The following is an 11,823-nucleotide window of genomic DNA, read 5'->3' as shown; positions in this document are numbered from 1 at the left end:
AGAGTGACCATTCCTTACACTGAAATACTGCTGACTCTTTATCATGAGTGTTTACAGTTGCAGGCTCTATAATCACATGAAACAGGAGAGCCGTGAGAACACCTCTGAGAAATCAGTGTGATATGGCAGGAGGACGCTCTCCTACTGAGAAACTATGCTGACTTCAGCTTTACCTGCCTCTTACATACAACATTACATTTTATGAATCCAAAAGCCAAAAGACTTTTGGGTAATTTCCCTTTTTACTGCCAAAAAAGTATTTGATTTAATTTTTTGGAGTCCTAAAGATGTCAAATGATCCAAAAAGACACAGAAGCAAAGATAAGAGGAGAATTAAAAAAACATAAATTTTATTTTGTAAAGGAAAGGTTTTTTGTTTTGTTCTATCCTGATAAATATGTATTTACAGTGTGACCCATTGTGGAGCTGCGGCCCCTTATTTTGTGAACCACTGATTCAAGCTGCTGCCTTTTTTTAAATTATTTAAAAGGATTAAGTGTGTTTACAGATGTCTTTTGTTTCTCTTGATTCTGAAATAAACCAGAGGGATCCAGAACATTTGAATGGGGTGGAAAAGGGGGACAAGAGGTCATGTATATGACAAACATCATATGTGTAATTCATGGCACAATTCAAACGGGATTGAAAGATACATGTTCTCTCTCCATTGACTTCAATACATAATTTTTCCAAAATAAGGTCCCATGGACCGGAAGTAGATGGGCGTGACTTCGCCTCTCTATGCTCTACTGTCCCCCTGTTGGTCCGCCCCTGGAATGATTGGTTTCAAAGTTACAGTTCTTATCTGTCTTTTTTCAAAGTAACCAACAAAAAAACAACCAACTTTCTGACCGTTTTTCGAAATCATGTTTCAAGTAGGCCTAGTTTAAGTATTTGGCGACACTCGGGTTAAACTTTAACTCTCCCTGAGCTCGAGGACAGGAGGCGGAAGAGGTGTGTTTTCTCTACTAAACACACAACAAAGCGAGGTTGCCTCTAAATGGCGAAAACACACAAAGAGCAGCAGACCTCAGGAGATTAGCAGGAAAAGTAAAGGTAGGGAATAAGGACAAGGGAAGAGCACAAATAAAACTCGAGTGACTTTTTGTGTCTGCGGGACCGTGAACGCACCTCCGTCTGAATGCTGTTGAGGAAACTTCTGAAGTTAAAAGACGGGAACAGCGACAAAAAACGCGTTTACAACCAGAAATCAAAGACACCAAAGACCTCTGTTTGATAAAATACATGCAATCAAACCTCATCTGTTAAGATTTAGGTAAGTATTTGCATTGTCTGATTATTATAAATAGATACAGCAATATATGCTGCTAACATTTGTTTCAAGTGGTCATTTGACACAGGTCTAGGTCTAGTGGTCCTCCTCAGCTGACTGTGTGTGTGTGTGTGTGTGTGTGTGTGTGTGTGTGTGTGTGTGTGTGTGTGTGTGTGTGTGTGTGTGTGTGTGTGTGTGTGTGTGTGTGTGTGTGTGTGTGTGTGTGTGTGTGTGTGTGTGTGTGTGTGTGTGTGTGTGTGTGTGTGTGTGTGTGTGTGTGTGTGTGTGTGTGTGTGTGTGTGTGTGTGTGTGTGTGTGTGTGTGTGTGTGTGTGTGTGTGTGTGTGTGTGTGTGTGTGTGTGTGTGTGTGTGTGTGTGTGCGTGCGTGTGTTGTGTTCAGTGTCTGATGCCAGCAAGATGGGGAACAGCAGCAGCGACAGGTCCGGGAGTCAGGGTGAGAGGTCAGACAGGGAGCAGGGAGGCAAGGAGGCCCGTCCCAACATCCTGATGGACAGCTCAGAGGACGCAGACCTGTTCCAGAGAGAAGATACAAAGGTACACAGGTGGAAGAAGTACTCAGATCTTAAGTAAAAGTAGAAGTACCAGAGTGTAGGAATACTCTGTTAAGTACAATTCCTGCATGTATGTTACTCAGGTAAAACTACAAAAGTATTAGCATCAAAATATACTTAAAGTAGCAACAGTCTAAGTACTCATTATGCAGATCGGCCCATCCCAAAAATAATATATGATATGTTTTATTATACTTATTGATGTTGTGTTTATCAAAGCTGGTAAAGGTGCAGCTAGTTTTAATGACTTTGTATACTGCAGGGTAGCTTGTACATTTTACTCCAGATGTAACTAAGGTCCTATTTAAGTGTTTATATTTCACATCATTAATCCAAATTAAAGTATCTATAGGTGTTAAATAATTGTTGAGGAGTATTTTTGCAGATACACTTCATTGCTGAAAACTAGTGGGGAAGAAGTAGAATACAAATTAAATACCAGTAAAGTACAAATCCCTGACAATTGTACTTAAGTACAGTACTTGAGTATATGTACTTGGTTACTTTACACCACTGCAAATATGTTGTACCTGTAAGAACCTGGCTGTATGTTATTAAACCTTTAAATAAATAACACATTTTCAAATATCTATAACATTGGACCTCTGTGTGTTTTGCAGATTTCAGTTCCATGCTACCTATTTTATATCTGCACATCTTTTCCACTTTCAATTATGTTCCCATAATCGTTCCAATTATCTCTTGTGAGGATTGTGCACAAAACTAGCTGAAAATCAAAGAGTTTGCAAGAAATAAATATTTTTATAGCATTAAAAACACACACACCACTAAACTGCTTCTTCAGCTGCCTCTGTTCAGAGATGAAATGTTGTTATGGTCCATGTGATCTCATTATTAACATGGCAAAAATACATTGATATCATGCCGTCCAGGCTCCAGAGGAAATCCAGGAGTTTCTGGCCTGGCAGCACGACCTGGAGAGCGAAAGCAAGAGTCCAACTCAGGCCAGACCGACTGTGTTCAGGTGGACGGGGGCCGCCAAGGAGGTCTTTGTGTCGGGATCCTTCAACAACTGGGCCACCAAGATCCCTCTCAACAAGAGGTAGTGTGACTCAGGGTTTGTAATCCTGGATTTGTTTGCTATGATAGAAATATAACACGTGGTTTCCTTTTTAAACGCAGTCAAAAAAACTTTGTAGCTATTGTGGATCTACCGGAGGGAGAGCACCAGTACAAGTTCTCTGTAGACGGGCAGTGGACCCTGGACCCTACTGCGGTGAGTGGAGGTTTTAAAGTAGCCCGCCTTTTTGTTTAATATATAATAATACAACATGACGAAATCATAGATCACCATGATATTTTGTATAAATAATCATGAGTAATGGGGATTTATTGACTAAGCGGGTAAAGGTAAATAATAGAACTGCTAGAAAATGCAGATAGATCATGAAAATGACATCACTTCACCTTCAAAACCAGAAAAAACATAACTTACAATATCAAAAATCTAAGATGATAGCTTTTTCCCATATCAAAATATCAATAAATTGCCCAGCCCTACATTATAAATAACCGTTTTACTTGTACTTTTCAATGTTTGTAGAAATGCCCTTTCCACTATCTAAAGGGTCTGTATCACATTACTCTTTTTGTATAGGCTGTGACGACGTCTAAAACTGGCACAGTGAATAATGTCATCCAGGTGAAGACGACTGACTTTGAAGTCTTTGACGCTCTCAGGATCGACTCAGAGGACACTGAAGATATCTCAGGTATAAATTCATTTAGAACTACTTTTAGACTATTCAGATCTTATTACAAAGTTATTTCATTTGCTTTAAATATAGAAAGTATGCCATTAGAGAACAAATACATTGTGTTACTCTTAATCTGCTGCAGTAAACCTTGAACAATGAATTTGTACTGGCTAAGCAAACCTTTCCTTTATTTTAAATGGCAGACCGAAATGTGGTGAACAAAGTAAGATATCAAGGTCACAACATCAATATTGATCTATGGGATCATGATGATTTGTTGCAAAATGTATGCAGAAGCTAGTATGCTGGCACGTTAATTTCAAGTGGGTCAGATGGTTTTAAAACAGCCCTCTTTAAAGCTAATGTACTCCACTCTATATAGCACAGATCTAGTACAGGTATATTAAATACTTAAATTAAGATTTAGATAACCATTTTTTATATTTCAGAATAAAGTTCTAGCTCCCATATTGTGCAAGTCAAATGTTTATGACTTTTATTGTTTCTATTTTTTGTATGCTGTCATGAGAAATGTTATGTAAAATGTATGTGTCATTGTTTTTAAATAATGCTCTCATAACTGAGCCAACACAAAGTGACACAATGTATTGCTATTGTTACCTTAATCATCTTTTTATGTTATTGTGTGGGAGAGAAACTCCTTTTTGTTAGGATACTTTGGGATTTTAGCCTTTGCAGACCGTTTACATGCACAAAAACCTATACAACACACAGAGAAGCATTATAGAAAAGCACAAGATGGCCCCTTTAATCATTTTGTACTGAAATGGACCAATGTGTGGGAAATAAAGTTGAATTGAAATTGATTTTATATTATTATTTTGTATCTATGGCTGGGTTTAATCAGTTTTGTGTGTGACTCCTTCCCCAGACTTGTCCAGTTCTCCTCCTGGCCCGTACCTACAGGAAGCGTATGTGATAAAGCCCGAAGACAAGATCAAATATCCTCCCATCTTACCCCCCCACCTGCTGCAGGTGCTGCTCAACAAGGACACAAGCATCTCTGTGAGTACACGCTCCATGAAGGACACGTTTCTCTCTTGTAACGATACTTTCAGATTAAAGGTCTCATGTCATGGCCATTTCTACTGATCATAATAATAATAATAATTCCATTGAGGTCTACTAGAATAGATGTACATTGTTCAATGTTCCAAAATCACATTGGTTTCTCATACAGCATCTCTGTATAGTATGTGTATTCACTCTGTCCTTCAGCTCTTGCCCCCCCCCCCCCCCTCCATATGAGCCCACTGTGCTCTGATGTGTGTTTATGTGTTACAATGGCGTTTTGTTAGCAACCAGAAAATGACACCAGTAATGACAAACAGATGAGAATGCTGCGTGGGGTCTGGGTGCCGTGTTGGCGGGACATTGCGGGGCTCGCTGCTGCTCGAGATGCGGACAGTGTGAGCTGGCATCGTTTCCTGGTTGCTGCGTGGGGTCTGCGAGACACCGAAACTCAGCCTGAGCACACACACACTAACTCTTTCGCGGTGTCATGCTGTCTCAGGCTGAGAAATCCGCGGAGCTGCTGCTGAGAAAATACAAGGCTGAGTGTGTGTGTGAGGAGCTCCACGGATTGGTCCATTTGGACACTATACTCAGGAAGAAAAAAATGGAAAAAGAAAAATCTCCAACGAGGCGTTCTGGGGCAGCATAGACAGGTATTTTCTGTGTTAAGAGTTTTACTCGCTGCAGGGTGTACTTTGAGGGTTTGTGACTCTGCAGACCGTTTACATGCAGAGAAAGCTACATAACACACAAGGGGACGGGTAATAACCGGAAAAGCATGACATGGAACCTTTAAGTCAAATTGTTCCTCTTTCTGAATCTCCCTCAGTGTGACCCGACGCTGCTTCCAGAGCCAAACCACGTGATGCTCAATCACCTGTATGCCCTCTCCATCAAGGTAACAAATCCTGCTGTGGCGTGTTTATTATTATTACTTATAAGTTATCCTCAATTAAAATGTAACTTTATTAATGTTCAATGAGCTAAAATTAGAAGGGAGTACAATCAAATGTACTGCCATTTGACTTAAAACATAAACAATTGAAATAGATGGTCCGTACATCACAGTTACTTACAACAAATACCTACACTAACAAGAGAAGGAAAGGAATACAAATACATAATTCACCGTCAAAGCCCCGCATTACCTTCCTCGCATCTGTTTATTCTTCCTTTATCCATATTTTTTACCTGGAAAAAATATTCAAACAACCCTTTAAATCAGGGGTGTCAAACTCAATTTCATCGCGGGCCACATTTGCATAAAGGTTGCACTCAAAGGGCCGGTTGTAACTATATAAATATATAATATATATATAAAATGTGTTATATTACATTATTGCCTCTGAATAGTCATTAACTACGCCTGAAAGCAGAAGTCTCTTCAGTGTGCATGTCACAAAACGAGATGCATTGTGGGACATGTAGTTTATGGGAAACCTGCTTCTGTAAAGTGGCATGTAACCGTATAATAAACGTATTATATTCTTTGCAAGCTCTTGCGGGGCCACATAAAATGAAGTCGCGGGCCGGATTTGGCCCCCGGGCCTTGAGTTTGACACCCCTGCTTTAAATGATATTGTAGAGAATTCCATGATGTGACCCCAACCTCTGAATGCAAAGCTGCTTTTAAAGTAGTCTGTGCATAATATAATTAAAGATTCCCTCCTCCCTCACAGCAAGACCAAGGGGAAATGATGCATGAACTCCCGATGCATTAAACACAGAATGGGGTTTAATCAAACCGTCATATACATGTTATTGATCACCATAAAGAGACCCTAATATTTGATCCTGCATTTCAAGCATTTGTCATACAACATGCATCAAATGTCGGACAACAAATAAGTGTATGACTTTATTTTGAAAGGACCAAAATCAGTGATTGTATACTATAATATCTTAATTTGAATCTAAAACGTTATATCGGATTTCCCTTATTTTCTGTTGTTAAGCAAACTATAATTATTTCATCATACAAACTGTTTTTGCTGTGGGTCGCATTTTACAATTATTATTGTACAATTATACAATTTCCAATTACATCTATATGTAAAGTCAATTAATTTGTGTTTAAGCCTCATTCAAAAACCCTTGTTGTCCTTGTCTCTTAGGACGGGGTGATGGTCCTCAGTGCAACGCACCGATACAAGAAGAAGTATGTGACCACTCTTCTTTACAAGCCCATATAACACAGAGCCGTGATCCAGACTCTTATTTTGAAATGCTCATTAAGCTGTTGTTGTTCACAGCTGTTGCTTTGATTATTGTATTTGTAAATACCTTCCTGATATCGATTTAAAACATTTGCTTAATCTACTTTAACCATGCTGTACTCTCAAATTTGGAAAATATTTTAAAGTTGAACTTGATGCTGAATGTTTGTCAATGTATGATCTAGCAGTAACAACCTACAGCTTCCTTTCTTATGAAGACCGAAGTATCTATAAACCAACATCTCCAAAAGACAGAGCAGCAAGTGGATGTTCTCTTATAGATATATTTTCATTCTTACCTCAATTGACCTAAATATGTCAATAGATTTGTATTTGATAAAGAGACCAAACACTTAATGCATAAGTGGAAATCATACTGATGCTTTTGTACAAAATCAAGCTCCTTTTACTCCAATTTGTGTGTAAATCTTTATAAAATAATTAAAAAATCATACATGTTCTCACGTTGGTGTTTGTGTGTTTGTGGGTTGTATAACTCAGTTGACACAGTGGACTTTGGAGTCCAGGTTCTTGTTCTCAGGCTTGTACGTGCTCTGAGCAAAGCAGTGAGCCGCCACCCGGTCGCACTCACACACCGCAGCCTGGCACTTGTTGTTGATAGCTGCAGAGAAAGAAAAAGTCATGAAACTGACAAATAGCTTCTCAAACATAAAGCTCAAATCACTCAAACGTTATCACTGACTCTGAAAGTGCTGTAAAATGGGAGGGCATTTGTTTGCAGTGTAGGGATTCCACGGCTGTGTAATACCTAAATATAGCCGTTTAAATATTGTTTTTTCACACACACGCTCAAACATCATTTTCTGATTGCATACTGTCAAATGTCCTATCCAAACAAGTGTTGAGCCTTACTGAAGTTGAGTTAGGGCTGCAATAATGTAATTATAGTTTAATTGGCCAATTATTTGTTGGGTTAATCGTTTGGTCTTTGTCAGAAGATGGAGATAAATGTCCAACTCAGATTCTGAAAGTCCGAAGTGATATCTTTAAAGAAAACCAAATAACCAGCGTTTATTAGAAAACATCTACTTTTGACATCTTTGCACGTAACAATTATTCGCTTATCAGAACAGTAGGCAATTATTTGAACATCCTTGGTCTAATCGCTGTGTTTGTTGTTTAGTCTGATACCTGAGCAGGTCACCGTCTTATTTGAGCAGGTGAAATCATAAGCAAGTAAATAGGGAAGGTCAGCTAACGCCGTGCATCCAGGAGCCTTTCTGCTGGATGCATAGCAGTTGTCATGAACTTTACAGCAGCTGAGAACACAGAAGGAAAGGAGAAAACAACATTAATCCTAACCAAAATGACTTTTTAAAATTATGAGTGGAAGACAAAACGGCTGCTGCTTGCTTACGCATCCACTTCATCTATAGGGGCTCCCTTCCCCCCGAAGCCGCACCAGCAGCCGTAGTCGTTGTACTTCAAGGGGCTTGTGCCGGGCTGAGCGCAGCTGACCATATTCCCAAACTGCCATATGGCTCTGGGCAGCAGCGCGCCACTGGCCACACAAGCTACGAGAGACGAGAGACAAATACACATGATTGTCAGGAAATAATTTGCCCTTTGACGCAGATGCCCAGCCTTGGACAGCCGCTATGTCCCTTAGGGAGGGGCTGTACTAGCATTGTGTTGTGGTTACCAGTTTATGACCGACCGGGCAACTCTCGGTCAGAGATAGTTATTGTTGGACCTGGAACACATCCTTCTCAGGGTGTAGATGACCCCGAGCCATAACCGACAACTAAAGTTGATTCAGTGTCCTCAGCGGTTTAGTCCATCTATTGAAGAATGTTGATTATTACACTCCAAACTAGTTCAAACCTCGAACTACAGGAGAGTTCTTCAGAATTGATCTGGCATCTCAACCTGTGTCAACTCGTGGCCCTTTGACATGTCTTGTGAATTCTCCGGCCGAAGCTCCAAATAAACCGTCAGTGTTTGCCATCAAAGCTCCAGCTCTCCTCGTGTCTCTGAGTCCTGTTTCCAATTGCTACAGAAGTTTCCCTCACAGATGAACAAATAGAAGAGAAGAGATTTACAACAGTAATACTGTTTAACTGCTTAACAGAGATTAAATCCTGGCTGAGCCAAAACTTCCTCACCCTCAATGAGAGCAAGACCGAGGTAATCTTTTTTGGACCCCAACCAATAGTCTCCCCGGTTGATATTCTGGGCTCCCGCAATAAAAATATCCTCCCCTCTGTTATGAACCTTGGAGTGACCTTTAACAGCGCCTTTAAAATTTGATAAGCAGGTTAGCACTGTAGTCAAGACCTGCTTTTTCAAAATACGACTATTGGCTAAGACCAAGTCATTTTTATCTTTTAAAGACCTAGAAAGGGTTATTAATGCCTTTGTTACCTCGAGACTGGATTACTGCAATGCGCTGTATGTGGGTATGGATCAGGCCTCAATTAGACGCCTCCAGCTAGTTCATAATGCAGCTGCACTCACTGGCCATAAAAAGCGCGACCATATCACCCCAATTCTGGCTTCATTGCACTGGCTTCCAGTTCGGTTCAGAATAGATTTTAAACTCCTTTTATTTGTTTTCAAAGCCCTAAATGGGCTGGCTCCTGCCTATATAGCCGAACTCCTCCATCGCTATACCCCAGGCAGAGCCTTAAGGTCGGCTGATCAGCTGCTGTTGATAGTGCCTAAGACCAGGCTTAAAACCCGAGGGCATCGAGCTTTCGCAGCGGCTGGCCCTAGGCTCTGGAATACTTTGCCCCTCCATGTGAGGTCGGCCCAGACCCTGGGGGTTTTTAAATCAACACTTAAAACTCACTTTTTCTCTCTGGCTTTTGTTTAATTATTTATTCATTCATTTATTTAGTTCTTTATTTATTTATTTAGTTCTTTATTTTAATATTTATAACAGAGGATTTCATAAAGTATTTTTAAAATAGTTTATACATTATTCGAATATAGGAATAGTAGATAGGATTACTTAAAATATAGTACCTTATATTTCATCTTTTTTTTTTCTCTTTAGACCCTTGTGGTTTATTCTTAAAAACCCTTACCCACCCCCCCCCTCCCCTTTAAACTGTGGGTTTTCTCTGGAAGTTTTTCCTTGTACGATGTGAGGGTCTAAGGACAGAGGGTGTCGTTTTTCTCATACTGATATTCTGAACAATCTGTGCTGTTGTATTTGCTGTAAAGTGTCTCTACTGTAGGCTATTTTTATTATATGTACAGCACTTTGGCTCGACCAAAAATCGTTTATAAATGTGCTATATAAATAAAACTTGATTTGATTGATTTGATACAGAATTAATTTTGTATTTAAATAATTGATCCACCCACAAAGGCTACACGTTCCAACCCCCTTTTTGTGACTTAAAATTAATAAACTAATGTGAAAACCAGATATCCATAAATATTTAATTAATCTATTTTTTTGATAGGAAATATGCAATTTCACATAGATCCAATAAAGACCATAATAATAGTACTTTAATAGTGTTGTTATGACCCTGGGTCATTAGGTCATTTGTGTATGGATATTTTCCCTCCTCCTGTGATAGTCTGTGTGTGGCTATGTGTGGGTGCTTCTCAATGTCGAGGAAAGCTGCTCTCGAGCCACTATTTCAAGGATACTACGTCATTGAGTGCCGCCGAAGGACTGTTGTTAAATTATTATTTAATAAAAGAAATGAGGTGCTGCACGATTAGTTATTACCTATATAGCTAATGTTCAACTCTTGTCTATGGTTGGGCTAAATGTGCAGTGCAATTACAATATTATACAGCTTTCTATTTTATAACATTACAATACACTACAATGTAGAAATACATTGTACAGACACTAAAATAAGGTAATACATGTACAAATGTGTCTCTACAATGTGGGGCTTTACAGTTGCCGGCGTCTACCATGCTCTTGTTACAATCTTGTTTTGGATATATTTGGAAAGAGGCTCCAAGATTCCTCAGTAGAAGAAAAAAAAACATAAAAGAGTACTATAGATATTTACACAAGCCTATTTACAATAAGTGTTAGTTTTTAAAGAGTGGTACAAAGTGTCTTACCGGTGAGAAGCAGCAGAAGAGCCGTCAGCTTCATGGCTGCAGTCAGAAGAACGTCAACTTTGGTGCAGCCGGTTATTTATATGAAGCTCAGCACAAGTTCTTTCAGGAAGACTGGGTAGCCATATATCCATGGTATTTATACATTCACTCCGCAGCTGCATATAATCAGCTCATCACGGGCGTTCACCTCATTCTCCAGCAGCCAATCACTGTGCTGCAGCCAAACTTTAACCCCGGTACCGGGGGCCTCCTGCAATATCTTGCAGAAAACAGTGTCTGAGGGCATGTTCATTTAATAAACTATGAATGTTTTATATCCATGTAACGGGAAGAAACTCATCTAACTGATCATTTTAATTTGTGAGCCTCTGAATTACCAACGAGCGAAAAATACTAACAGATGACTGCACCGAAATTCACTCACACAACCTTATTATTTATCTTTGCTGCACATCTCAACCCATCGTTTCACATCGTGAGGAGACACAGAATCGATGGGTCATTATCACTCAATGATACGAACTCTCGGAGATAATAACAAGAACACACATCAAAACATATAGAGCTAGTTAGCTAAAAACGGCAAAATGGCTCACTTGTGGGGTAGTCAGGTCAAAAGTGGTCTTCAATGGCATTAAAACGATAAAAAAAACGATGCTGAAATTAATCCATAGGTTAATCCAATGTGTCTGTGTCACTTTGAATGATTTCTGATAATCCATGAGCAATAAATCATCTTTTTGGTTTTGAGATGTCAAACCTAGAGACAGCTTCGCTCTGGAGCAAAACTGCTTGCGCGAAGACGCCATCTTTTTTTAAAACATGTGTGTGCGGGGAGATTCCACTTCGATTCTATTTCCTCTAACGGTCAGAAAGAGATTATGTCACATGTCAAAATCGAACAAGGGAGGCCAGAGATAAGGAAAATCCACCCAAATGGCCCCAGAAGA

General features: G+C 39.5%; 2 protein-coding genes across 2 annotated transcripts; one reads left to right on the top strand and one right to left on the bottom strand.

The window, feature by feature from the left end:
* The first annotated feature begins 742 nt into the window (after window positions 1–742).
* On the top strand, window positions 743–7,278 carry prkab1b (protein kinase, AMP-activated, beta 1 non-catalytic subunit, b). The gene is made up of 8 exons (XM_034091628.2): window positions 743–1,276; window positions 1,674–1,828; window positions 2,739–2,908; window positions 2,989–3,082; window positions 3,464–3,578; window positions 4,456–4,589; window positions 5,428–5,496; window positions 6,713–7,278. Exons 2-8 carry the CDS (start codon window positions 1,691–1,693, stop codon window positions 6,788–6,790), a joined length of 798 nt encoding a protein of 265 aa, XP_033947519.1. The 5' UTR covers window positions 743–1,276; window positions 1,674–1,690; the 3' UTR covers window positions 6,791–7,278.
* A 33-nt stretch (window positions 7,279–7,311) lies between these two features.
* pla2g1b (phospholipase A2, group IB (pancreas)) lies at window positions 7,312–10,991 on the bottom strand. The gene is made up of 4 exons (XM_034091633.2): window positions 10,874–10,991; window positions 8,193–8,349; window positions 7,967–8,094; window positions 7,312–7,436 (listed from the first exon to the last, which is right to left on the bottom strand). Exons 1-4 carry the CDS (start codon window positions 10,905–10,907, stop codon window positions 7,312–7,314), a joined length of 444 nt encoding a protein of 147 aa, XP_033947524.1. The 5' UTR covers window positions 10,908–10,991.
* Window positions 10,992–11,823: the final 832 nt, after the last annotated feature.

The sequence above is a fragment of the Pseudochaenichthys georgianus genome, chromosome 9 (assembly GCF_902827115.2).
Source record: "Pseudochaenichthys georgianus chromosome 9, fPseGeo1.2, whole genome shotgun sequence".
Classification (NCBI taxonomy): domain Eukaryota; kingdom Metazoa; phylum Chordata; class Actinopteri; order Perciformes; family Channichthyidae; genus Pseudochaenichthys; species Pseudochaenichthys georgianus.
Note: the sequence above shows the minus strand (reverse complement) of the source record. Positions and strands in the feature narration are given on the sequence as shown.

Excerpts from the sequence above, each read along its gene's own strand:
- prkab1b (XM_034091628.2), top strand. The coding sequence starts at position 1,691 with ATGGGGAACAGCAGCAGCGACAGGTCCGGGAGTCAGGGTGAGAGGTCA. Across the intron at positions 2,909-2,988 it reads AAGATCCCTCTCAACAAGAG|TCAAAAAAACTTTGTAGCTA; the intron begins GTAGTGTGACTC and ends TTTTAAACGCAG. Across the intron at positions 3,579-4,455 it reads GGACACTGAAGATATCTCAG|ACTTGTCCAGTTCTCCTCCT; the intron begins GTATAAATTCAT and ends CTCCTTCCCCAG.
- pla2g1b (XM_034091633.2), bottom strand. The coding sequence starts at position 10,907 with ATGAAGCTGACGGCTCTTCTGCTGCTTCTCACCG. Across the intron at positions 8,350-10,873 it reads TCTTCTGCTGCTTCTCACCG|CTTGTGTGGCCAGTGGCGCG; the intron begins GTAAGACACTTT and ends CGTCTCTCGTAG. Across the intron at positions 7,437-7,966 it reads TAAGACGGTGACCTGCTCAG|CTATCAACAACAAGTGCCAG; the intron begins GTATCAGACTAA and ends CTTTCTCTGCAG.